Source organism: Manacus candei, unplaced genomic scaffold (genome assembly GCF_025592945.1).
Source record: "Manacus candei isolate 608988 ecotype Guabito, Panama unplaced genomic scaffold, ASM2559294v1 h1tg000011l, whole genome shotgun sequence".
NCBI lineage: Eukaryota > Metazoa > Chordata > Aves > Passeriformes > Pipridae > Manacus > Manacus candei.
Window position 1 is genome coordinate 4125186 of NW_026138059.1, and position 18111 is coordinate 4143296.

General features: G+C 36.0%; 1 protein-coding gene across 2 annotated transcripts in view; it reads left to right on the forward strand.

The window, feature by feature from the left end:
* ROCK2 (Rho associated coiled-coil containing protein kinase 2) overlaps positions 1-18111 on the forward strand; it is a 107169-nt gene that overhangs the window by 78608 nt on the left and 10450 nt on the right. For both annotated transcript variants that reach the window (XM_051778256.1, XM_051778257.1), the window contains 17 exons: positions 298-457; positions 1126-1286; positions 1700-1884; positions 3064-3133; positions 4453-4556; positions 4687-4873; positions 5105-5198; positions 5313-5407; positions 6063-6242; positions 6389-6557; positions 6916-7092; positions 9622-9692; positions 10670-10758; positions 11508-11586; positions 11789-12050; positions 12633-12846; positions 16965-17071. In XM_051778256.1, the coding sequence (XP_051634216.1) occupies positions 298-457; positions 1126-1286; positions 1700-1884; positions 3064-3133; positions 4453-4556; positions 4687-4873; positions 5105-5198; positions 5313-5407; positions 6063-6242; positions 6389-6557; positions 6916-7092; positions 9622-9692; positions 10670-10758; positions 11508-11586; positions 11789-12050; positions 12633-12846; positions 16965-17058 (2391 nt within the window). In that variant the 3' untranslated portion in view covers positions 17059-17071. The remainder of the gene's footprint in view (positions 1-297; positions 458-1125; positions 1287-1699; positions 1885-3063; positions 3134-4452; positions 4557-4686; positions 4874-5104; positions 5199-5312; positions 5408-6062; positions 6243-6388; positions 6558-6915; positions 7093-9621; positions 9693-10669; positions 10759-11507; positions 11587-11788; positions 12051-12632; positions 12847-16964; positions 17072-18111) is intronic.

Here is an 18111-nt window from a genome sequence, read left to right on the forward strand (position 1 = left end):
CAATAAACCTAATCTTTGAGCCTATTACAGGACGTTGTTGTTAAGGCAGTAATTCTGTAATTGTTTACCCCTGGGGATATTGTTGTACATTTTAGAGCACTTTACCATCCACAAAGAAACATTTTAGAAATAAGTTCTCAGTTAGCTTCTTAGTCTGAGCTCTCTCTTCTACTTTTTGCATCTTTCCAAGCAGCATGTTATTGTCATCCAGAATTTTGCCTCTAACCTGATGTATTTCATGTTTTATTAACCTGATGTATTTTATGTTTTATTTCAATGTTATTTTTTCTCTAACAGGAAAAGAGCAACATGGAAATAGATATGACATATAAATTTAAAGTTATGCAGCAGAACCTTGAGCAAGAAGAAGCTGAACATAAAGCCACAAAAGCACGATTAGCAGACAAAAACAAGATCTATGAATCTATAGAGGAAGCAAAATCTGAAGCCATGAAAGGTAGGTATTTGACACAGTTGGACTTAGGAGTGAATTATACAAAGTAGATAATATAAGCTTTTACTGTGCATATTCTGGTGCATCTCAAGACAACTGAAATATCTCGAAGAGAGGGATAGTTACCAAAAAATTCCAGAAGATGGCTCTTACTTTTTAATGAAATGGCTTATGTTTATTGTGCTAATTAAAAAGCTACCTATAGAGCCTCTCCTTTCAATTGCAGAGCATTCTCAAGAATTTTGAGCATGCAAATCTTCAAAAGAAGCAAAAATGATTCAGTAATAATGACTGAGTCACTTGGCATATCAGATTCCGCAACGGCTTCAGCTCTTTAATTGGTTTTATATTATCATAGTGCAACAATTCAGTAGATTTAGATGGTTTATTTTTAAAATTCCACCCATTTTGTTCATCTCAAAAGTGTTGCAGGTAAACTGGAAGTTATCTAGAAACTCAAAAGTAGGAAATAGCTCTGCCAGGAATGCTTGCAAAAGCATCCTCTGGGCGTGATTTTACTATGAAAATTTTAATTAATCACTTTTCAGCAGTCTTCCTCTTCAGTTTTAAAAGGAGAAACACGTGGCTTTTTGTTAAACATCCTCCTCCCTTCGGCCTCCAAAATATGCTGGTTTACACTGACTGATGTCTTAAATTTTTTTACTTCACAGAAATGGAGAAGAAACTTTTGGAAGAGAGAGCTTTAAAGCAAAAAGTAGAAAACCGGTTGTTGGAAGCTGAAAAACAGCGCTCCATGTTGGACTGTGATCTCAAACAATCACAACAGAAAATCAATGAGCTCCTTATGCAAAAGGATATACTAAATGAAGATGTAAGGAACACTGACAAAAAGCATCTTGAGTCAAACCTCATTTTCAATGTTCTAATACTTTTCCTGTTATAGCTATATTTAGTAATGTTTGTGAGTTAAAATGGCAGCAGTTTTCCTTCTCTGGAGCTTTAAAAAGTCTACTTCATGGAGTCTAGTGTCATTTTTCAGAAATATTTCAGCGTTACTCATCTTAAAAAGTTTTTCATTCTGGCATTTAAAATTCTGTGAGATTGACATGGAAAAACTAGCTAATTTAATGTGTGCTAATGCCTTTATTCAGGAAGCAGCTTCGATTTACCAAGAGATGTGAGTACATGTTGTACAGAAATGTAGAGAAAGCCAATAACAGACTGTTTAAATGTTGCTTTCCTGTATAGGTCTGTAAAATTAACAGGAGTTTGTATCTTTTTCAGGTAAAAAACTTGACATTAAAAATAGAGCAAGAAACACAAAAGCGCTGTCTCACTCAAAATGACCTCAAGATGCAAACGCAGCAGGTCAACACCTTGAAAATGTCAGAGAAGCAGTTAAAACAGGAGAATAACCATCTTCAGGAAATCAAATTAAGTCTGGAAAAACAAAACAATGAACTCCGCAAGTATGCAAGTTGCTCCATATTTTTAGTTATGTTACTGATTTGTAATATTTTTGTGGCAAAAGTTGAGGGCAATATTAATTGAAAAAATTTGCTGCAAAGAATATGCTATTCTACAGTGCTAAATTTTAAGGTTCTTTAAAATAATTTACAGTGACTAGTTGAGACTTGCCCTAGTGATTCAGCACTGTATGGGTTTGTATTCAAAGGTGTTTGTTATCCTGAAAACCTTAAAAAACTCAGCATAAACATGAGTCTGACGACTTAAGAGAAACACTTAATTTAACTGAAAGTCTAGATACTGTCTCTTTAATGATGTAGAACTTCAGTGAAGAGGAAAGTTACTGGAATTATTAGTCTAGGAGAGCTTATTAGAGTTGGAAATGAATACTGCTACAGAGCTGGAAAACATAACTATTGGAAATATCTAATACTACAGATGTTTAAACACATCTGTTGGACCTTCATTTAGGAGTTGTGTTACATCCCAACAGTTCTTCAAGGTCTTACAAGTAGTATTTGCACCTGATAATAAATAAGTAAATAATATTTTTTTACATAAAGAACTTTCTTGTGAATGAAAATACAAGTTTAGCACACATATCAGATGAATCTCAGCTCCTTTATGACTTCTGATGGTTTATCTCCTGGTGCTTTGCCTTTTCTGTCAGCAAGATGGAGTTAGTCACATAGAAGGTGACCACAATGTGAAACACTGGCAGAAGTCTTTCCTGCTACATTTCTTTTGTTATGGGACTGACTTTTGTTTTAATAACAGATGAATTCAAGAAATTATCTGTGTCAAGGAATACAGACATGTTTTCACAGACTCTGCTCTTGCAAACAAGAGGCCCAAAACAACTGGTCAGATCAGTGATGTTTTACATGGAAATAAGGTCCTGTTGGTGGCTGTTTACTTTATTGGTGTCTCTTACTGGTTAAACTGTGTGACACTGTTGTAGTTAACATGTTAACAATATTAAACTGACATGTTATTTAGTGTAGTGGGCTCAGCTATACAAGTGAAAAAGAGATCTGGAGCCCAGAGGAAGCTTCAGGTTTAATTGCTGACCATACTTTGGTCAGGAAATCACTGAAGATCTCAAGAGTATGAATGCCATCTTTTTTAATTTACTGGTCGGGAATGTCTTCATATCTTTAAAGCATGTTATTCCTTTCTAGGGAACGTCAAGATGCAGATGGACAAATGAAAGAGCTTCAAGACCAACTCGAAGCTGAACAGTATTTCTCGGTATGTTTTGTGCTGCTTTATTTTTTTACTAATCTCTTTACTGAGTAAATGTTATCTTTTCTTCTTCCTCCTTAGCCATCAGCTGTTTCACATCTCTAACCCAAAGCTACTTGTTTTTCTTGTACCTGTCTTCAGTGTTGTCTGCAGCCTTGATCTTGATCACTGAGCATATAAAAGAGCTCAGGTTAAAAAATGTCCCAGGTTTGTAAGGGAGTTCAGAGGGAGGGAGGGGGCAAACAGCTCACTTTTCCACAGTGTGAATAATTTTCTGCATGTTTCCAGCCTTTTGCATTCAGTATCTCTTCCATGCTGCATGGTAGAGAAGAGTTGTATTCTCACGTGGTGTGACAAAGCGTGACATTAAGGCTTGGAAGGAAATTTTTACATTACAGCCAAACTTGGTAGAGGTCTCTTAGGAGTTGTAACATGCAACAGAATAAATAGATATTGTTCTTAAAAATCATCACTAGCTTGTGGAGGTTAATTTTTATTAATAGTGCACAGCCAGTTGCACTGCAGGAGATGCCAAAAGGCTTGTTTCAGAATTAAAAGAAACTAAAAATTTCATTGTGGTATTCAGGTCAGTGAGGAGAAGGACTATCTAAAGTTTTAGTAGATGAAAACATTGCACACATTAAAGGAGAGAAAGGGAGAATTTTGTAGATGGGCCAGAGAGAGACAATCTGTGTTGAAATCTTTGTGGTAAGTCCACTTACAGCTGTCTGTCACTTGACCTGTATTCAGTCATTTGAGTGGACAGAGCAATATAATGTGTCTTTCATTTTTTTAGAGCTGTAGATTTGTATCAATTTCATGAAATTTTGAATTTCAAATTATTTTCTAATCTATTTTTCCCTTCCTCCTATATTTCTTTTTGTTCTTTAACTGTCACATGGGTTTCACGGATTTGTATGATTAGAATCTAAACAGCATGTACTTAATTACGTCAGACAAAGATTTAAAATAGTAGAGAAAAATCAATTCATTTTCCTTGCTTCTGATACTTCCAGTTTTCTATCAAATAGTGATTTTCACATTTAGAGTATCTTTAACAGTATGTTTACAAACATAGAAAATGTATATCATACATCTACCTGTTCACAAATATACAAGTTAAAAAAAGAACAACAAAAAGTAAAATAACCAAAACACATTTGTGAATGATGACATTTAGATAAGTTTAGAGAAGGTATTGCACAGTTACCCTCTAATTAGAGTGTGTGATTAAAGAATTGCATACAATGTCATCTTGTATAATTTTTGTGGACTTTCAAGAATACAGAAAATCACATAAGTTTCTTGCTAACTTTAAATTCTAGACTTTGTATAAGACGCAAGTTCGAGAACTTAAAGAAGAATGTGAGGAAAAGACCAAAATTTGTAAAGAAATGCAGCAAAAGATACAAGAGTTACAGGATGAGAGGTAGGTTTTGCTAGTTGTACTACTAATACATAAAAGATTAGGATGGCTATTTGTTGTTTTCTTCCCTGCCCTTGCCCCCACCCCTACATTACCCAATTTAAAGTTAAAAATATATGTCAATAATTTGCAGAGATTCCTTGGCTGCTCAACTAGAGATTACTTTGACAAAAGCAGATTCAGAACAACTTGCCCGTTCCATTGCTGAAGAGCAGTACTCTGATTTGGAAAAAGAGAAGATTATGAAAGAGCTGGAGATTAAAGAGATGATGGCAAGGCATAAACAGGAACTTACTGAGAAAGATGCCACCATAGCTTCGGTGAGTTGTATGATTTGTAATTTTGGTAGAGGTTGTAGAGCTTGAGTTTTATTTGCAGTTTGAGTTATCCATTGTTATTTAGTATACTCAGAGGTATACAAGAGATATATCTAACATTTTTGAAATATTTATTTTTTATGATTGAAATTCAATCATAACATTGAATGTTTCTTCATGCATCTTTCTGACCATTCATTCTTCTGTGCCCCTACCCCTCTTTTCTTTTTCTAGTTGGAGGAAGCAAATAGGACACTAACCAGTGATGTGGCTAATCTTGCTAATGAGAAAGAAGAACTAAACAATAAACTGAAGGAAGTACAAGAACGTATGTATTCTGTGAACCAAATGTACTTTAATTTGAAACCAGTTTTATTCTTTAGTAGTACTGTTTTCTTTTGTAATGACTTTTCATGGAATTTTTTCAATTACCTTGCTACAGAAATTACAAAACTAAAAGAAGAAGAAACAAATATAGGAAATATTAAAGCACAATTTGAGAAACAGTTGTTGACTGAAAGAACATTAAAAACCCAGGTAAGCAAATGTGTTTAAATGAATGTAGAGATAGTGTTCATGAATTAAATAATTTATAATAGAAAACTTTCCATGGTAAACTATTTATATGTACCGTTAATGCTTTATTTATTTTAGCCCTGAAAAAAAAATACTGATTTTTTTTCTCTCCTCTACTAAGTAGACTTTCATTGTAGTGAAACTGGATCCTTGTGATTCATCATAGAGGAAATTCTAATCCAGATGCATTCCACCAGCAAAAGTCTTCATTTCTCTCAAATTATTTGATATTTTACTGGTTTCAGTCTTGATTCCTCTATAAGTTCTATAAAGAAGTATATTTCTGATTTTAATCCAGACTGTTTTTTAGGACAAGTGGCATTTTAATGCAAATATATATATTGGGTCTAACTAGTGAAAATGGAGGGAATTATTTAAATGAGATGAGTGGAAGTGTTCACAGCTAATGCTTTCTTAAAGTAAACGTGGCATCATTACCTTCTTTTCAGTTATAAGTAATACATGGAATTAAAGCAAGTTTATATTACTGGATTACAGAGGTGTTAGTTTACAGTTAGAAGTGCCTGGTTGTAGACAGAAGACTTTATTTCTTCACAATGTAGCTCTGTGTATTTATTAGTGTGGTTTTTGTCTCTTTTTTCTTTACCATGGAAAGGCTGTGAATAAATTGGCTGAGATCATGAATCGGAAGGGTCCAGTCAAACGTGGATCTGACACTGATGTACGGCGGAAGGAAAAGGAAAATAGGAAGCTGCATATGGAACTGAAGTCTGAACGAGAAAAGTTAACCCAAATGATGATCAAATATCAGAAGGAAATAAATGAAATGCAGGCAGTAAGATCCTTTTGCAAATACAAACATTGCAGCATTTTCTGTAATATTGTACAATTGGCTACAAATTCTGCGTGATTTTCTACTTACATTTTATCTGAGTAACCAAATATTGGGATAATAGGAAATCTTGTAATTTATCCCTACAGCAAATTGCAGAAGAGAGTCAGATCCGAATTGAACTGCAGATGACTCTGGACAGCAAGGACAGTGACATTGAACAGCTTCGTTCCCAGCTGCAGTCCCTGCACATTGGGCTGGACAACAGCAGCATTGGCAGCGGGCCTGGAGATGCTGAGGCAGATGATGGATTCCCTGGTATGTTAATCTTAATAATATTTCTGCATTAACTGGGTTTATATCAATGTTTTACCATGGAAGCTGATGATCTGATGATTCTGTGACTTTTCATCTTCATCTATTTTATACCATCTTATCAATCCTTTGATAGGGATCACTATCCACCTACTAACAATCTGTCTGTAATCATACTTCATCTTGAAATTTATTTTTAAAAATTCTATTGCACACCATTAGAGCTGAATATTTTTTTCACTTGTGGTGGTTCCTTTGCAGTTACTGTGTTTATGTGATGAAATATAAAACTAATACTCTCTTCACAGAGATTCTGTTCTGACTTCTTTTCTACTTTTCCTCCTTTATGCTTTATGTTTAGTCCGTATCACTCAATCCCACACTATGGAATCCATGTCCTTTACCTATCAGCACTCTTCCACCTCTGTCAGTATTGCCACTAAGCCTTCCAGTTCTCGCATGCTTCTTGATTCTGATTCTGACTCAGAGGAAGAACCTTTGTCTTGTTCACACAGTCCTACAGAAGTTGATAGCACAGGTGACATGCCTGAGAAGTGTTTGGCTTTGTTCTTACTGTGTCCTTTTTTCTGTTTCAAAACTAACACTCTTAATGCATTATTAAAACAAAGAAACATAAATCTGGCAGTTAACACACTAAACTGACAGTAAACATTGCCATCAAAGACACAAGAAAGTTTGCATAAACAAATAAATGGGTTGTTTTCTCTAAACGTTTGCAAATACTTGCTGCCATGTCTTAAACTACCATTTTTATTAAAGCATTGAATAAATGAACCTTATGGCCTTGTTTTCAAGGTAGCATCTCTCCAGTGTCTGCAGCTATCTGTATGACCCTAAGGTACTGGATACCAAAAAGTCAAATCTGTGTTAAAGTGAAGTATGGAAACATCTGACTCCTCACATCTAAACATTTGTGATCTTCTTGTAGAAATTCAATCTTCTGAGTATTACATTGTTTTACCTTAATTTAAATCTTATATTTGATTCTTTTGTGGTAAGGCAAGCAAGATTTGTTAATTTTCCCAGATACATAAAGTATATAATGAATGATAAGACTCCAGTAAAACAGAACTCTGTTCTACTAATTCTATGTTCATTTTATATGACTGCACCTACACTCTTTTGAACAAAGCTTCTGTTTACTGTTAATATCATAGGTGGGTTTTTTAGTTGCATTCAAATTCCTGTATGTCACTTGAGGTTCCTTTAAAGTGTGAATACCTTTCCACTGAAGGCAAAACTTCTTTTAGGATATCGACATTACTGCATCGAACTAGAGTAAACACTAATGTATTTTTCTCTATTTTCCTCATTCTCTGTTTTTTACTATGAGGCTTCTAATGAAAGAAAAGTTATGTACATACATAATTTTTTCTTGTTAGCTGCTGTTGTGGTTTGTGCATGGATTTCTTTTGTTCTAAAGTAGAAATCATATCTAAGCTAGGACTTCTTGCTGACATAATTACAACAGGTCGTTGTAATTATGATCGTTGATTATGAGGTATGATCATTGTGTTTTGTTGTTTCTTTCCCTCCTATTGCTTTATAAACATGTGCTGTGAAAATTTTTGAATATTCTGTCCTTTGAAGAATTATAATCAGAAACTCCTTTTGTCCAATTTCGTGCAATGATATTAGAGATTACAGAGAAAAATAGGAAAAACATTATATTTTAGGAAATAAGAAAAGCATGCATACTTTTTGCCCTACACATGCTTCCTGGATGTGGGGTAGGATTTTTTTTTCATCAGCATTATGCTTGCTACATTTTGTATCAGGTGTAGTTGAAAGGAACAATGTAAGTGGCAGGTATGAGGCCAAATACATTTTATAGAACTGCATCATGTACTCAGTGTATACATTAAAATGGGTTATCAACAGCAATGCTGGTAGAGCGATAAATGTTGAAGACTGTGTATCTGAATACATAACCTTGCTTCAAGTCTCTCTAGGCACAATAACAATTCTATGAATATCTAATAACTATTTGTTATGCTACATTAAACATGGGCAGGAACCTGCAAATGCCCTCTGGTGAGAAAGAAAATAACATTTGCAATTTTGGAGCATGTTTTTGCTCCTTCCATGGTTTTGTGTTTGTTAATGCTTAAGGCTTCATTATTTTTGACTTGGAGATTCCTCAGCAGCAGTACAGGTTATGTGCTAGGGTAGAAAACTCTTTGGAAAAATATTATTCCAATTGAGTAGTTGCTCCTAATAAAACAGAAGGGAAAGAAGTGCTTGTGTTAACTGCAGCTATAAAAATAGGGTCAAAGGCTATGTGATCCGGTGTATCACCCACCACCGAGAAAGTGTGATCCTGGTGAGCTTTTGCTTGTGTCAGTACTATAGTTACTACTGTAAATGTGTGTGTCAAGCAACAGCTGAGCACTTAATAATGTTGATAAATCAAATCTGACTAATGTGCCAGTGTAATATAAAATATTGCAAGTGTGTGAAAGGGCAGTTGAATTCAGGCAAGGCCTAAGGATTAACCAAAAATTACTTATTTTGGATTAGAAAGCCTAGGAGATACAGGCAGAATTAGAGAAAAGAAAAATTTTCAGACCAAAAAGTATGAATTAGAATACTAAACTGACATTTTCCCTGGCATATGGGTTATTTGTGGTGGTAATTTGGCTTTTTTCGTCTTGAACTGGATATTGTGTGGTCTGTACTAATACCTTTAGATGCTGTTGTAAAAGGTAAAGGTTGATAGACATAAGGCTTTTACGACTTGAAAAAATTACTAAAGGGAATGTGTGTGCTACAATTGCAAGTTTGCTCTTTCCCTTCCTCCTCATGCTTACTACTTTTTTGTGATTGCATTGCTGGTTACTGTCTGTATTCATTAAAGATTATTTAATGTATTCCTGAACATTTACTGTGCTAAACTTTGCAAGACCTTGTACTGTTAAATAGGTCTTATGTTTGCTCTGTTGCTTTATTATTGATCTTTGATAACTATTTTAAAATGCACAGTAGTCTCAAAAATTATGTTTTGTGAATATTTATGTTCTTTAATATATATATATATCTATTTCAGAATCAAGATTGGAAGGCTGGCTATCACTGCCTGTTAGAAATAACACTAAAAAATTTGGATGGGTTAAAAAGGTAAGAAACCCAGATTTCTGGTCTTGTTTCATGCGTAGTCTGGATTTTAATTTGAATGCAGATTTTCAACGCTTCCATTTTTATTTTATATGTGTTTTCTCATTACTTAAATGTATAAAATATGTTAGCTGGGATAGCTACCTCTGAGGGGAGCAACTTAGGACAATTTAAATATGTTAAGACACTTCTTTGTCCAGCCAGAGGTGAGAACAATCATTCATGGTCTTCAAACATTTATACATGCAGCTGTAAGCATTCCCAACAGTATTTCATAGCTGAAATTCAGCAGAGTCTGGAAGCAGATGCCTTTGACAATTTCTTTATTTAGGAGATAAAACTAGCAACTACTTATCTGCCTTGTGCAGCCTTCACTTGTTTACTGCTCCTCAGTAACGTCTTTGATAGGTCTTTGTCCAAAATGTAACATACACATTTTCATACCAGTTTGCTTATTGCTCAGTCATACCGTTAATTCTAGCCAAAATCCTAGAAATAGGGCATCTTCTAGGTAATTAGGTTTTTAATGAATATTGCTGGCTGTTCTGGTAAGTATAATAGTGATCTTTTTAGGTATGATCTCTATTAGTTGTGACCTGCACACAGTCATCATAAGATGACACTGACTCTACCAGTTCAAGTAAAAATTAAATCAATAAAATAGAAAGGAAAAGCTTTTATCTTACTTTCTTCCAGACTTCAGATTTGTCTCTTCACAGATACTTAAATCTGTTTAGGTATCAATTAGTCCGATAACATATATTGATTTATCCAGTAATCAGGATTTCGTTTGTTGTGCAGTGAATTTCTTGGCAAATCATGGACTTAGCATACAGTACTGTTATTGTTTATTTAGGTACCATTTAATAAAATCATAGAAAAATATCAATGCAACATCTGTGGTAATTACTGTGACATCTCTGACCTCTGTGATGAACTGGATTAAAACGTGTATTTTATCATTTTCTGTCTCCTAACAGTATGTAATTGTAAGCAGTAAGAAGATCCTGTTCTATGACAGCGAACAAGATAAAGAACAATCTAATCCCTATATGGTATTGGATATAGAGTAAGTACTGCCATGTGTGATTCTTTCTTCTGATTTGCAGGTGAATTTTGTTGAAATGATTGTGACCAAAGGCCTTTTGAGATCCAGTCTGGGATCACAACGTCACATGGGGCATTTTTTTTTTTAAATTTGAACTACAGAACTGGGCCCTTAGGGTACCCACTGTGGGAAAGAGTTGGGTTTGCTGGTGCAGCAGCAGCAGCAGCATGGTGCTCAGACTGATCCAGGGAGCTCCACTGAGCCTGATGTAACTGAACTGCTCCCACGAGCTCAACTAGACCTTCCTCACATACACATGGGAGCAAAACATGATTAGAGAACTGTAGCAGAGAGGCTATAATTTTCAGTGTTCTATATTTTCTCTTACAACGTGTCCTTACAGGTGGGTTGTATAGTTAATTAATTTTCTTAATAAATGCAGAATGTGTGTATTAGAGGTTGGAGCGCAGGGAGAGGATTATGTTAGAAAGCTGCCAGCAATCATTAAAGTCACATGATGGTGGTTTTATTTATCAGTACTGTTATTTTTTTTGCAAATATAGCTGGATTCTTGTGAGTTCTTTTTATTTAGGGTTTTGGGAGTTCATGTGCGGGGTTGAAAGATAGGACTGGATCAAGTGATGAGAAATTTGTACTGACAAATCTTTAATGGCTCTAAGTCTTAATGTGTATCCTAACTTAATCTGTCAACTTAAATTTATTAGTTTGGTAACATTCATTTTTGTGCTTACTGAAATAATTTCCTATAGCAAACTCTTCCATGTCCGACCAGTCACTCAGACTGATGTGTACAGAGCAGATTCCAAGGAGATTCCAAGGATATTCCAGGTATTCATTAATAAATTAATGTTTCTAGTGTAACAGACATGGTATTTCACACAGTGTCAAAAATATTGTCTAATGAAATATTTACTAAAAAATTATTGAAAAATCACTTCTGTTGTAATTCTTCAATCTTTCTACTTAGATAATTACTCTGAATTTACATTTGCCATCTAGGAGTACTGAGATTATTTTGCTTTGATTCTAGATTCTATATGCTAATGAAGGAGAGAGCAAAAAGGAACAGGAATTTCCTGTGGAGCCCATGGGAGAGAAATCAAATTACATTTGTCACAAAGGACATGAGTTTATACCTACCCTTTACCACTTTCCAACCAATTGTGAAGCTTGTATGAAGCCACTGTGGCATATGTTTAAACCTCCTCCTGCTCTGGAATGTCGCCGCTGCCACATCAAATGTCACAAAGATCACATGGATAAAAAAGAAGAGATTATAGCGCCTTGCAAAGGTAAATAGCAAGTATTTGAATATGCATATAGTGCTGGAGTCACAAGGCATTCTGATAGGTCAGAGGACTCTAGTAATGGTCTGACACCAACTAAATGTAAACAGGTCAGTTTTTCTTTTATTAATATGTAACCATCAGCACCTTTCCAAGGGTGTCTCTGTGAGGGTCACTCACTGCTGTGAGTTAATGGCATGTGACCGTGATACCTCTGTACCTGTTGTGTTGGCAGCCTCATGCAGTAAAGCAGGGTGCTTGTAAGGCTGCTCACACTGTGTGTTGTGCTCTTTGTGTTAGTGGGTGTTATGGAAGAGATGACATTTGGTGAAGGTTACGCGTTGTGACTCAATGTTATATAATTTTTTGGGCTCAGGCACACACTCTTCCATAGTACTAAATTGTTACTCTCTAAATATAAGGAGGAAGCACTGCCAGCAGCCAGGAAACTTAATTTGGCAAAATTTGGTTCATTTTCTTTTGATTTCACTGTGTTGACTCTGAGAGTACCATAATCTGACAACTAATGTTGGGACGTCTTTAGAATAATAACAGTATACATTTTTATTTAAAAAATTATTATTACAGTGTACTATGATATTTCTACGGCAAAGAATCTACTACTGTTAGCTAATTCTACGGAAGAACAGCAAAAATGGGTGAGCCGACTGGTGAAAAAAATACCCAAGAAGCCTCCAGCACCAGACCCCTTTGCTCGATCTTCTCCCAGAACTTCCATGAAGGTACAGCCAAACCAGTCCATCAGACGACCAAGTCGACAGCTTCCTCCAAACAAACCAAGGTGACACAAGGGCTGCTATTTAAGTTATTGCTTTAAACGTTTTACTACAATTAATGTCATATAAGTTGATAAGAATAATTGACCACAAATGTTGTTGGCTAGTGACGTGTGATCTAGCAGGTAATCTTCTATAAACCTCAGTTAAGTTACAAAAAGGTCCACTAGAAGAGCCACCATGTTCGTTCCCTTGTTTAAAGGACCTTGCACTGTGTGTTAGTTAACTCTACCATATTGATAATGGCTCTTACTTGTAACAGGCAGAACTTGTACCATCATCTGTGGCCTAATACTTCCTGTGAACTGATAGGGGAAATGGTGTTCAACCAGGCAAAGAGTCACTGAGAAGGGGTGTGAAGACTTAAAAAAAAAAAATAAAATTTTAAAAATTTTCAATGTGGCCACTACAGTACCCGATTTGAAGTTGAGCAATGATGATGTTAGGTGTTTGTGGTTCTGATGAACCTTGGAGAGAATTAGGTGCCTTCAAAAAGCAGACTAGAAGGCCTTACACGTCACAAAAAAAACTACCTGTATTTCATTTCTTATTGCTCGGTTTTGAGGCATGTGTTTAAATTCCTGCCCTACTCTAAAGTTAGACAGTTGACTGGGGATTTGTATGTTTATGTGTGTTTCATCTGACCAAATGTATGTATTTCCGTGTCTGACTCCATTTAGGAAGAGTTTTGTCAGGGTTCTTGTCCTAGTGTACAAAAGGAGGACACAGCTGATATGGCGAATCTTGCTTCTGTGTCTCTGCCTCTGTGGGTTCCACAGTGTAAAGCCTGTTGCTGTAGTGGTAGGCACCTGTCTGAGCATCTCTTGTGCTTTGAAAGAGAGCAGGAAGATGGGAGGCAGAGGGTCACTATTTGGTCAAGTCATTTACCCAAAGGGTGAGAGAATTTGGTTTCAATTCCTTATTCAACCTAGAAGAACTCATGCTCATGTCTCATGATTCCTAAAAGTGATAGCATTCTGCAGGTAGCATTTATGTGATTGCACAGTGCAGAGTTTCTGGTTTTCTTCCAGTGTACCTTTTTCATGACCTGCAGCACTAGCTAATATTGTGCTTCTATCAGTCCCCAGTTGCTGGCAGCCTGTGAAAAGGTTGGCCTGACTTGTTTTGTTTGTTACAGTATTCCAGCAGTAATGGACAGTTCAGCAGAGGCTTAACATTTTTCTCCAGAGAGGTAATTTGGCAGTGGCTGGACAGGATTGCTGTCCTTATGTCTGTGACCAGACTGGCACCAGTGTCTCAGCTGGCTGGGTGAGAACAGGGTTGAGTTGACAGAGTTACAGGAGGGAATGCAGGGAAGTGCTTGCTGTGATGCTGCTGTTACTCCAAAACATCCTTATGCTGCGAAGAGTTACATCTTAAACAAATATTGGTATTTTAATGGGTGGAAATGCATAGTGAAAGGACTTGAATTAACTTAATTTCACTTCCCTCCTAACTTTCATGCAGTCTAATTTTTGGTGATTTAATTTACGTATTTAAAAGAGAGTCAGACCTCATAATTTGGATTTTAAATTAATAGATTTTTTTTATTATAATCATGAAGGAAAAAGGGTTTTAATCACTTTTTAGGGACCCACTATTGAAGAGTTTCTTTGTGCAAAACTAATGAAAATATCAATGATAGGATTGAAGCACAAATCACGGAAACATTCATGACAACTTGGAGGACAAGCAGAATGCTTTTCTTCTGCATGGTGTTTACAGTCTAATTTAGTAGCATTATTCTGTTTCTTACTGTTAATATAATACTGTATATTATAAATTCTGATTCTTTTTCAATAGCTATTCTTAGATGTTCTGAAAATAATTTTTCTCCTTCCAACATCCTTTTTTCAATCTTCATGACCTTTTGTACAAAATGGTATAATAACACACTATTTACCATTCTATACTGGTGGAAAAAGGGGGAGGATGAATATTTTTGTATGTAAACCATTTTACTTTTTCAGTTAAAGTTTCCGAGTTAGCTTTGCAAATGTACCTAACAGATGAAAAGTGTAGCTCTCTGAGGTCATGTCACCTATCACCTTACTAATGCAGGTCTGTCAAACCAGTGGAAATTTGTATGGATTTAAACACCTTTAATTAAGAAACCACATACTCATAAATTACTGTAATGGCTATGGCCAATTTATATCTGACTGGTGCTTCTATGAGGCTTTTGTGGAAGGGCTTACCATATGGAATAATTAATTTTTCTTTATGAACTTATTAAGAATGAAGATGGGGACTGAGTGGCTGAAGCAGTGGGTCCTGGCAGCAGGGCAGGCTCTGGGACCACACCAAAAGGAGCACAGCCAGATGATTAAAGGAAGAGGTTATCTGCCTCTGTTCACTCCATAGTCTGCTGCAAGATAGTGCCTCTGTGTCTGAGCCCTGAAATTCCAGCTAGACAATGACACACTGGGGAAGGACCAAGCAGAGGCCACCAGGATGGTCAGAGCAGATGCCTGAGGGAGCTGGGCTTGTTCAGCCCGGATGAAGGACATCTCCAGGGACTGTCATAGCAGCCTGCCCTGGCCTGTGGGGAGGTATCCAAGAGACGGAGCCAGGCTCTGCAGTGCTGCGTGGTGGGAGGGTGAGAAACAAGGGGCTCACTTGAACCAGGAGACTTTCCAGCTGGATAGAAGGAAAAGCCAATGCAGGGAGGCAGGCTGGTGAGGTTGGACAGGCTTCAACCCTGGAGGCTTCCAAGACCTGAGAGGACAAGGCCTTGAGCATCCCAGGCTGGCCTTGGCTGGTCTTGGCTGGCCTCCTGCTTTGAGCAGGAGGTTGGGCTAGAAACTTCATGAGCTTCCTTCCAAGCTGCATGGTCCTAAAAATGCTGTCCCTCCTAGGAATTTCACACAGTGATTGTTTCTCCAAGGTTTTTATGACTGTTGTTCTTTGTGATGAATTAAGAAAGGGCAAACAAGATTTTCCTACAGACCAGATAATTTCTGTTTAGCTGTCTGTTCGATCATGCCAAAAGAATAATTTCAAATTGAAAAAAAATCAACTTTAATATATTTTAATTCCTAATTAATTAAGTTTTATGGCTGTAGTTTATATAACAAATTAATATTGAGCCTTTTCAGGGCTATATCACATTTAAAGGTTTAAATAGTTTAAAACTTTAAAACCTAAAAATGCAAATCCTCCTGAAACCTTTTTTGTTTAGAGCATGTGATTAACTATATTAAACAGTGTAGTCTGTTTACACTGATGCTCTGTTAGAGTAAGGTTTCTATGTCTGCCTCCTATGCCTGGCATATAATCCTGATTAAAAATCCTTTGAGCTCACTGAAGAGACGACTAGACTGGGTTTCATTTCTTGTAGCTATAGCAGTTGAGAAGTTACTACTTAAGATATTTGTCTAAGATCCTTCAATAACTACAGAAAGAGATGAATGCTTCTAGACAGTGATTCACTCTATCCCAAAACAAATGTCTTAAAAAAGTAAAATGACTCATTTGCTGACAGAGTTTGCCTTGCTTGCTTTCTTTGTTCTATAGTGACCATAGAAGGAGCACAGACAGCGAGGCCCAGAGAACAAGTTGATATATCCTCTTTTTTGGCATTGCTTAGATTTAAGCCATGAGCTACAGAATAGCTGTATAGTGTAATCACGCTGTATTTGGGATACAGTAAAATAATGCTGTATTTTGTATGTTTAGAGGAAGGTTTCTTATTCATTGTTCTGTTCAGCAATCAAAATTACTTGATTTTCTTGGAAAAATTGTTAGCTTTGCATTGTTGTCTGGAAAGGGATAAAAGGAGAGCATAAAACCACCTGAGTCAACAAGAACAGCAGCAAAACAAAAAGCAGCTAATTTTATAAAATGTACTTGTTGGTCTTTCCTACTGAAATTTTTTTTGGAAATAAATCAATATGGTAAGTGTTCTATATTGAATTAAAGGATTTTTGAGATGAATTTTCAATGAGTACAATATTCCTAGCTTACATGAACACTGAATCTTGATATTCCATGATAGACAAAGGAACAAACCCATCTACCTAAAATAGTCTTTTAGTTAAAAAGGTTTAATGATAACAAAAGGAATTGGGAAGACTTTCATAGAAGTGTGACACTCATTAAACATCAAACCCTCCTGTTGCAGATTACTTGATCTGGCATTTAAGGACTGGGATTGGTCATTTGATGATGTTGATGATATTGATGGTGATGATGATGACGATGTTTTTGATTTCTGAAGAAGTATAAGGGGTAAATCTAAATAGAGAGGAATGGATTTGTTTGCCTTTGAATACAGCATGCTATGTTGGATTTTGTTTCTCAAAGCAGAGAAAATACAAGATCTCATTTTAATATTTTAAACAGTGAAAATGAGATTCTGTTGAACTTTTAGAGGAGTAATTTTCATTAGAACAAGTTGTTGCCTTTGTCAGTGTTATCATTTTTCTAATTTTAGATCTTTTTTTTTTCCAAATTCATGTCTGCCTGCCTGAAAAAAAACCCTGCTGTTGTCAGTCATTGCTCATCTATAATGCTAATACTTTTAACCTCAGCAGAGAGTATTTGAAGGATAAAAGGAAGATAGCAGCAGCTGGATGTTTAGCTGAAATAGACTTAGCATTTACAAATACTTTTCATTTTTAAACTTTTAATATAAACTGACTATGGCTAGCAGACATGAAATCACTGGAGTTCTGCATTTTTCTTTTCTACCTTGTGTTCTGAAGTGAATTTGACTTGGCTTTCCTTTGCAGTGCTGTGCTTTCTGGGTACCTAACCATGCATTTGAAAATTATGTAAACAAACGGGCTTTGCAGCTTCTGTGATGTGGTTTCCTTGACTGCTTTAGGAAAGATCCGACCATTGCAGTGATTTAATTTGTCCCACGGCTTAATTGTGAATGTACTGGAAATAGTGTTACCTATTTTATAGATCTAGGTTTAATCATTTTATATGTTGATGCAATCTTTCATTTACACAGAAAAAAGCCTCTAAATGTTAAATGCCTAAGAATTCTTTCAAACAGTACGTGAGGTTTGTCTCAGCTGTATAAAAGGAGGGGCGATGGCAGCAGCACTGGGGCTGCACCTGAGCTGTGCTCAGGGAACTGAGACATCAGCTCCTGTGGAATTAACCAGCTTAGCGTTCACAGTAACAAGCATTACGTTAATTAAATATACTGCATCTGTATGTACTAAAAGCTTACAAGTCACTAATCTTTTAGAAGTGACTATTACCTTGTGCATATTGTGCCCTCATATATTATAAGGGGGTTTTAACTGATTTGGGAT